The sequence below is a fragment of the Carassius auratus genome, unplaced genomic scaffold, assembly GCF_003368295.1.
Source record: "Carassius auratus strain Wakin unplaced genomic scaffold, ASM336829v1 scaf_tig00214657, whole genome shotgun sequence".
Classification (NCBI taxonomy): Eukaryota; Metazoa; Chordata; class Actinopteri; order Cypriniformes; family Cyprinidae; genus Carassius; species Carassius auratus.
This window is the reverse complement of record NW_020527754.1, coordinates 748,510-757,500: the sequence shown is the minus strand read 5'-3', so window position 1 is coordinate 757,500 and position 8,991 is coordinate 748,510. Positions and strand designations below refer to the sequence as shown.

General features: G+C 31.4%; 1 protein-coding gene across 2 annotated transcripts in view; it reads left to right on the top strand.

Moving 5' to 3' along the window:
- LOC113092589 (kelch-like protein 29) overlaps positions 1–8,991 on the top strand; it is a 247,263-nt gene that overhangs the window by 159,014 nt on the left and 79,258 nt on the right. For both annotated transcript variants that reach the window (XM_026258237.1, XM_026258238.1), the window contains 2 exons: positions 4,126–4,322; positions 7,473–7,732. In XM_026258237.1, the coding sequence (XP_026114022.1) occupies positions 4,126–4,322; positions 7,473–7,732 (457 nt within the window). The remainder of the gene's footprint in view (positions 1–4,125; positions 4,323–7,472; positions 7,733–8,991) is intronic.

The window sequence follows — 8,991 nt, the reverse complement described above, 5'->3', positions numbered from 1 at the left end:
CTCAATTGTTCATCACACAAAGCTTTACAAGGTTCGACATAGTGCACAAGTTTTTTATAATTTTATAATACTTTTATGGTGCTTTTTGGACTTTTTTTTTTTTTTTTGGAGCTTGATAGTATAATTTACTATCCTCTTTCTTTGTGTGGATAACAGATACTTAAACTTTATTTTCTCATTTTATGTTAAATAAATAACAATAACAATGTAACAATGTAAATGATGACCAAATAATAATTTTTAGGAGAATAACTTAAGGTTTTTGGGTTTTGCCTCTAATATTTTATATATATATACATATATATATATATATATATATATATATATATATATATATATATATATATATATATATATATATATATATATATAATATGATATGATATATATAATATGATATGATATATATATATATATATATATATATATATATATATATATATATATATATATATATATATATATATGTGTGTGTGTGTGTGTGTGTGTGTGTGTGTGTATATATAATTTTTTTCATATATTTTTATTTTATTATCATTATTTAATTTATTTTGTTGTTGTTGTTGTTGACATACTATTATTATGTCCATAATTTTCATTTTTTTAAACAAGTGAATTTAGTAAAAGTATTTTTTTCCATAATTTGATTATTAAATAATATATATAATATATCCTCTTTTTAAGCAAATGCAATAAATAAATAATAATTATATATATATAATTTAAAGATTTTTTTATATATTATATTATATTATATTATATTATATTATATTATATTATATTATATTATATTATATTATATTATATTATATTATATTATATTATTAAACAATAAAGCAGCTATATGCAAGCTTTCTTTGTGTTTATAGCTTCCCAAAGGCACCATTCTACTGGTTTATGGTTATAATCAAGTAGTGAATCTTATTTCTGTTAGCTTCTTTTTTTAATATATTTGAGGCAAAATCTAGATGCTTTAAACACATTTCTGTGCATTTACAGTAGTAAATAGTATACTAAAAATATTCAAATTAAGTCATTAGTACTTTGTATGTGTAGTTATATTTAGATGCTGTTTTTTAAAATGCACTGCATCCAGTTGCTAAAAATGGCAGTTTATTCAGAAAATGTTCTCAAGAGTTATGTAAGAAGGTGAAAATGTGATGAAATATTTTGCTTTCGAACACACCGGCATTCCCGTCTGCTTGTTTTGAATGCTGTAGCATTTAGACACTTGATGCTGTTAAGCATTGCATCAGTTTACAGCCAGTTTTCACTCACAGGGAACCATGGGAAAGTGATTTCAGAGTTACATAAAACTTAGACAGCTCACTATTGCATTTAAAGCTTATTTGTAGAGCTAGATCAAATGCCTAGCGGTTTAATCAATAAATTAGAAGGAAAATATTCATCCGATTTCATAGAAAACCGGCAGGTGGATTATCACAGTATGGAATGCTCATGTTGCTAGGCTGAGATAAACATCTAGAATCATCTCATTTTCACCTAATGGCCTTTCCATGTATATTGGCTTTCCGTCTGGTAGCTTGGCAGTTATCTGGTGACTGTACACATCAGTGCTATCTTCAGTCGACACTAAAACACAATCAACGGCTGCTTGTCTATTAATTTCACTCCCCTGCCCTTGACCTTCAGGGGATTATTATTCCTTTCAGAGCATAAAACCACTGACGCTGCTCATTATTCACATTTCCCATCCACCCCTGGGAATGATCACATTTGAAGTGATCAGGGCGACTGCGTGTGAAAGACGTGAGCAGGCAGGTATGCAGATATTGAGAGCGGGTGTTCTGTGAATGTGCTCGAGGTGCTGTACGGATCTTATTTTATAATGAAGGCCGGTTTACGGCGCGATCGCTCCATGTGGACAGGCAGATTGTGGTGTCAGCCCTCCTCTCCTCCCATGTCTTTCTTCCCCCGTCATTCTCTCTCTCTCCATTTGTGTGCCACCTGTGCTCATCCTCAAAGCATGCCACGCTCACCCTTTGATTCAGATTGAGTTTCATTTCAGAGGCAAAGAACAAAATGTATTGTATCTGTGCTTTATGCTTTTCCTATAGGGTCCTTCTACAGAACGTATGCCTTTTATGTGCAAAAAAAAAAAAAAAAAAAAGAAATAGAAAAAAGGGAAATGATGCATAACTAGTGCCAACTTTTACTATGTGTTAATAAGAGAAATTCATGTTGAAAAATATTCACAAAAATCTAACTTTACTGAATTAATAATGTTTTAGTTTTTTTAATCCCTCTTTGTGTCATGAATGCCATTTTGCCATTTTCCCCCTTTTTATTAATACTTTCTATATAACATTCACATTTTGTTAAAAAACAAACAAAAGAATACATAGAAATAACATTTAGTCTTTAGTCTTTCTGTGTGTGTGTACATTAAATTTAAAATTAAATTATGCATTTAGCAGACGCTTTTATCCAAAGCGACTTGGACTTACAGTGCATTCTGGCTATCAATTTTTACATATCATGTAAATATCATGTATATATAATTATATATATGTGTGTGTGTATGTATATATATATATTTTTTTTATTTACTTTAGTTGAATGGTATATTACTATAAATTGTAAATAAAACATAAGATTATGATTTACAAAAAAAAAAAAAAAACATTTCAGTACTTCTACTTCAAAATTTTCCATTTAATTGTGTTACTTTCCATTTCTTTTAAATTGTTTGTGGAATATTCTTTCTTTTCTTAAAAAAAAAAGCTTAAAAACATAAAAAGTTACTTTTAACATCTTATTTCCCCCTCTTTAAACTAATTTATTTATTTATTTATTTATTTACATGTCATATTTTATTTATTTAGCCATCAAACTACTACATATTTTGCCCAAGATCCTTTACAGTGGCAAAAAAAAAATCATTACAAACTGTATTAATCAGCTCTTACTAGGGGTACTTGTACGCAAGTGTACCGAACAAATACAGCGTTGTTTTAACCATTGTGCACAAACTGAACTTCGTTGGAAACTTCCAGATTTATGTATTGTAAAATTTGATAAGAAACAAAGTCTCATCTTTCAAATTATGTCCTTTTTTCAGGATATTCCAAACAATAAGTTTTGGCGCTCTTTAATGTGGCGACAGATCGCTGTATAAATGCCTCAGTTCAAGCAGCAGCGGGATCGTTTCTTCCTCTTTAATAATAGTTAAAATGTGAAAAAAACATGAAAGAACATCTCCCGCCTCATGTTATCACTCAATCAGTGTTTAAACCGTGGAAAAGACATCAATAAAACCGCTTGTAAACAATATTTCACGTGGCATTTCATCAGTGTCCAAAGCTCGTTAGTGCGCTATAAATGTAGTCTAGAGAAGAGCATTTCACGAAATATTTGACTTTATACTCATCATGTTTTACAATGTTAGTTAAGAAAGAGCAATTTCATAATCAGTAAACAACTGTTTAATAAAAAAAAAAGAAATTTTATATTAAGTTTTTTCTCCAAGTTGTACCTAACCGTCAAAACATTGGTACATAGCAAACCATCATGTTCATGTACCGTTACACCCCTACCACATTAATACTGACTAATAGAAAACAGTAAAGTCAGCTGTAAAATTGTAAAAACAATTATTCAAAGGCAAAAGAAAATAAATATTAGTTAAGTTAGACTTATGCGTTTTTATGATTAAAATATGCCATTAAATATAAATATAATAATATTAACAATTTATATTTATAATAGTTCATTTTCAAATAATTGTAACCTGATTAATAATCTCAAATAATATTAAAGTAATTTTGTATGATTAAAAAAAAATATTTTTTTAAATGTGCAACAAATAAGTCATATTGTAACTTGAGTTAAATTCTCCTCTTCGCATCAGTTTATGTTTTTGTTTTGTTTTATTAAAAGGGGTCCATCTTATATGTCATATGTTAACCCCAAATAAATGTTAATGTATTAATTTTCGTTTAGATGGCACAATGCATTTTGTTTGCTTTTAAATATGTTATGATGTAATGGAAAAGGCAGCCGTTTCATAGAACTATCCTGTAATGGATTTTGGATGTACTTGAAACATCATGTGGTCATGAGCTCTCTCTGTGTGTGTGTGTGTGTGTGTGTGTGTATGGTCAGGTCGTCGAGAGAGACGTGCAGTGGAGAGAAGCTGGAGCTGAAGATGACTAACATCGGTGCAGATGTGCTGGAGCTGCTGCTGGAGTTCGTCTACACCGGCTCGCTGGTCATCCACTCGGCCAACGCCAAAACCCTGCTGGAGGCCGCCAACAAGTTTCAGTTCAACACCTTCTGCAAAGTCTGCGTGTCTTTCTTAGGTGCGTCACTCATAAGATCCCAGCGTCCATCAGATGGAGTCATGTACAAGCTGTATGATGTATTCTTTCATTTGTATAAAGGTCAGAGAACAATTGCATTGAAATGTCAAACAATCTCATCCAGCATTGATTATTCCGATCAATACCAAACAAAGAGGAGGTTCAATGACATGTAGGCGCCCGATGTGACCACCAGAGTGAGGAAAGGACTGGCTAGAGATGAGGAAAGATTTAGGCCGAGAAAGAATGTTTCTTCACTTTTAAACCTGTGAACTTTTAGAAAACAAACTCTCTTAAAATGGCTGTGTACAAATAAACGAAGTGTGAGTTTAGAAATAAGCTTATAGATTGAAATAGACTCGTCTTGCTAAAGCTAATTTCATAGATTTTTATGCATCATAAATCATCTTTTTAAATAATATCCCAAAATTAGATTGATTGGAAATGTCACGCAATAAAATGCATTCTGTTCACAAGTAATATTTAACTTGATTTTTCTTTTCTTTCTTCTATCTTAACCTCTTCGATTATAATTTGTATAAAAAAATTTTACACTACAATTAAACAAATGGGGTCAGTGAGATTTTTTTTTTTTAAGAAATTCATATTTTTATTCAATGAGGACACATTAAATTGATCTAAAGTGACAGTAAAGACGTTTATAATCTTGCTACTGTAAATATTGCAATTTCACATAAATGCTGAAATTCTTTTGAATTTTCTATTAATCAAAGAATCTTGATAAAACAAAGGAAGTAGCACATAAGTTTTCAACAATGATGATGATGATAATAATAATAATAATAATAATAATAATAATAATAATAATAATAATAATAATAATAATAAATGTCTCTTGAATAGCAAATCAGCACATTAGAATGATTTCTGAAGGATCATGTGACACTGAAGACTGGAGGAATGATGCTGAAAATGCAGCTTTGAATTGCAGGAATAAATAACATTTCAAAATATATTAAAATACAAAATATTTGTTTTTAAATTGTACAAAAATATTTCAAAATATTGCTGTTTTAAATAAAAAATATATAAAAAGGTATTTGAAAATAATAACAAATAATATTAATAATAATAAACAGCAAAAAATGAATTACGTTCAGACTTATTTCATTTGACCTTCATTGTAACAAACAGAAAATAAATCTCTTATTACAAAAATCTATAATAAAAAATAAAATCAACTCAATTTTTTTTTAAAAAAAAAAAACAACCCACTCATTTGTAATGCTAGTGGAACATCTTAGGTTGGTTCAGCAATGTGCTGCCATTGATATACTACAGTATATGCACAGACAATGTGGACGAAGTCAAACTTCTGGTTTAAAAGGTCAGTTGATCAGGAAGCGATACCAACAAAAGTTATTGATTTGTTTCCATAAATAAGTGCTCCATATGTTTGCAAGAGCTCGTAAGACCCAAACAAATGTAATGCGTTCAGAAACATCAGGTTGAGGATTGGTTTGTGCCTTTGTGCAAAAAATCTGATTACATGTCAAAGTTGCTAAAGTACAAAACAATTGATAAAGTCCAGGGAGAGTGTGTTGAAATGAGGGGAACACAGGTTTGGAAATATATTTCAATGCCGAACTACACAGCACACAGTCTGGGAATTCAAGGACTGCATATTACCAGAGCATGTTTTAAAAATAGGTTTAAGAAAAAGAGGTTAGAGCAGCTGAAGTTTTATTGGTAGTGAGGTGCAGGCCATGTGTTAGTGGTGGGCGCTGCTGTTTGTAATGCCACACACAGCACCGTCGACTTCAGAGCGTGTCTATAAACTCATGCCAGCACCGGGCATAAGCCTCGCTCTGCGGTCTGTCCGCAGCATGCCATTTACAGCCTCTGGCACAAACCTCACCTAAAAAAATCATTTTTCCTTCCTCCGAGAGTGGAAGAAGACGAGTGGCACGTTTGGCTTATTGGAGATGGTGCTCTGCAGGCCAGCCTCCAAAGACCCAGACATAATAAAAGCCCATCTGCCTCCACCAGGCGCTCACTGTACCATTTCTACAACAATTTGTACTCTTCTGTTTTATATTGGAAACAAATTGGGTTGCGTAAGACCTGCCGATGTCACAGGGGTTTCATGCTGTCCACATTCATTATGTTGATCTGAATCAGGGTGCATCTGTTATAGAGTGATTTAGTCGTGCAGTCCTTGAAGTTTGAAGTCTTGGAGGTATTTTATGATTACATTTTGGTAGATGGTTTGTCAGAAATTAGCATCTTGCATTGCAGCAAGCATGAGTTTTAATATAGTATATATAAAGTATATATATATATAATATAGTTACAGTTACTGTTTCTTTTTTGGGGGTGGGTTTTTTTTTTCAAATTTGCATATAGCTTTTTTATTTTAATCATGTCGTTTTTTAAATGTGTAAATTTATACAACTTTTATATTTGTCATTTTTACATATTTTTAATTTACATATGTATATATATATATATATATATATATATATATATATAGGATCCTACAGTCAAATTATGGCATGGAAAGATTTCTACTTTACAATTGAAACAAATAAGACACAGTTTGAAGGGCAAATCTGAGCAGTTTGACAAAATCTGGCACAGTTTTGGTAAGGCATGGTTTGTAAGTTTTTTTTCTCTCTAATTTTCTAATTTTGCTTGTATTCTTTGTACAGGTCAAAGAGACTTAATATTTTAAATTGCAAATCCATCTTCTTTTTTGATAAAAATTACAGTAGTATTTTATATAATTAATCTCACATCTTATGTATTTCACCACAGTCATGTACAGTACTTGAACTTTTTATGCTTTTTATATTTGAAAGGGTCTCTTAAGAAAGCACTCAGACTGTCAATCCAGGTTTAGATTCAGTCAGAACGGCACGAGTGTCAGACTCTTATTCAGCTTTTTGCAGTGTAAAATAGGGCTCTCCACTTACAAAAAGACTTAACCTTGTTAAAAATCAGGACAGTTTCCCAACCCGCTGCTCTGAGCTCAGTTGATTTGTTCTGTTGTTTGTCTCCGGAGCAGCTTAACCAGAGGCCTTTCTCTGGAGCCTCCAGATATACAGCACAGATAGCTTTGCTAGAGCTCATCCCCTCAGTGCTCTGATCTTTTATAGATGGAAGCGCCTCTCTTGTTCTCTTCTTCAGAAAAGCAGCTGACTGCAGCAAACTGCCTGGGGGTTCTGGCCATGGCCGAGGCTATGAGCTGCACGGAGCTCCACAACATGGCCAAGGCCTTCGCCCTGCAGAACTTCCCAGATGTGGCGGGACAAGACGAGATCCTCAGCATCTCCAAAGAAGACCTGATTAACTACCTGTCCAATGACAGCCTGAACACCAAGGCGGAGGAGCTGGTTTATGAGACCGTCATCAAGTGGATCAAGAAGGACCCAGTCAGTAGAGTACAGGTAAGATCAGCAAAGATGTCCAGAAACCTGCTTTAAATCTGTACCTTGACTACATTCTGTCCTCTAAAAATATCATAAAATCATTGGACCAAACATTTGTCTTCCAGTCTTATACCAATATTTCAATGTGGGTAATCATGACTGTAAATGATTGTAATCCACAAATGAATGCCAGGCAGAGATGTGTTTGTGAAAATTTGTTTGTAAATAAGCAACAAATCTAACCCCAGAAACATAGTCCGGTTCCCAAATGACTCTTAATAACTGCATGCTATTAATCATTAGTTAAGCATTAGGAAACAGTTAATTCATAATTTATAAAGCATTAATAGACATTTATAAGCAGTTTATAAATACAGATATAAATGTTTTATACCTGATTTAAAAGCATATAATGCCTATAATGTATTTAATAAAAAAAAATTCATACTTTATTGATGATCAATTTATCATTTCTAAATTAAGTATAGCATTATTTACACACCAGTTATTAAGGAGTTGTCAATGGTTCATAAGATCACTTAGAAATTTTAAGTAAATGATTAATAAACTATTTAAATGTGCATTCAAACATCTTTTTATTCAGACATATAGTAATAGTTACTTATAGTGTTAATAAATGGTTTATTAACATGTATTTCTACTGTAATTCAGGTTAATTCAGGTAGTTATAAAACATATGTAGTTGATAGTTACCTATTTTTTTTGAGCTCATCTAAAGTGAGGACTATTTATGCCTTGTAAAGCTTTTACAAATGAGATTAAAGGCTGTTAATATTTCTGTTCTGTATCACTGTGTGGTGTTTGTTTCTGTTTTTTGTTTAGAAGATAACTGAGCCTTTAAATATCCTTTATAAATGCTTTACAAGGCATAACTAGAATAGTTAACTGACCACTACTAAATGCTTTATAACTACCTGAATTTACTACATTTCTTGTGATCTTATGAATCACTGGCAACTCCTAAATAACTGGTTTGTAAATAATGCTATACTTCATTGAGAAATGATAAATTGATCATGAATAAAGTATGGAAATACAATTATTAAACACATTATAGATATGCTTTTAAATCAATTAATATTTTTATATCTGTATTTATAAACTGCTTATTACGGTCTATTAATGCTTTATAAATTATTAATTATCTGTTTACTAATGCTGAATTAATGATAAATAGTGTGCAGTTATTAAGTTGGCTTGAAAAAGCCAACTTACTGATCTACTATTTAATCTTATTATTAAGTTGGCTTGAGAGA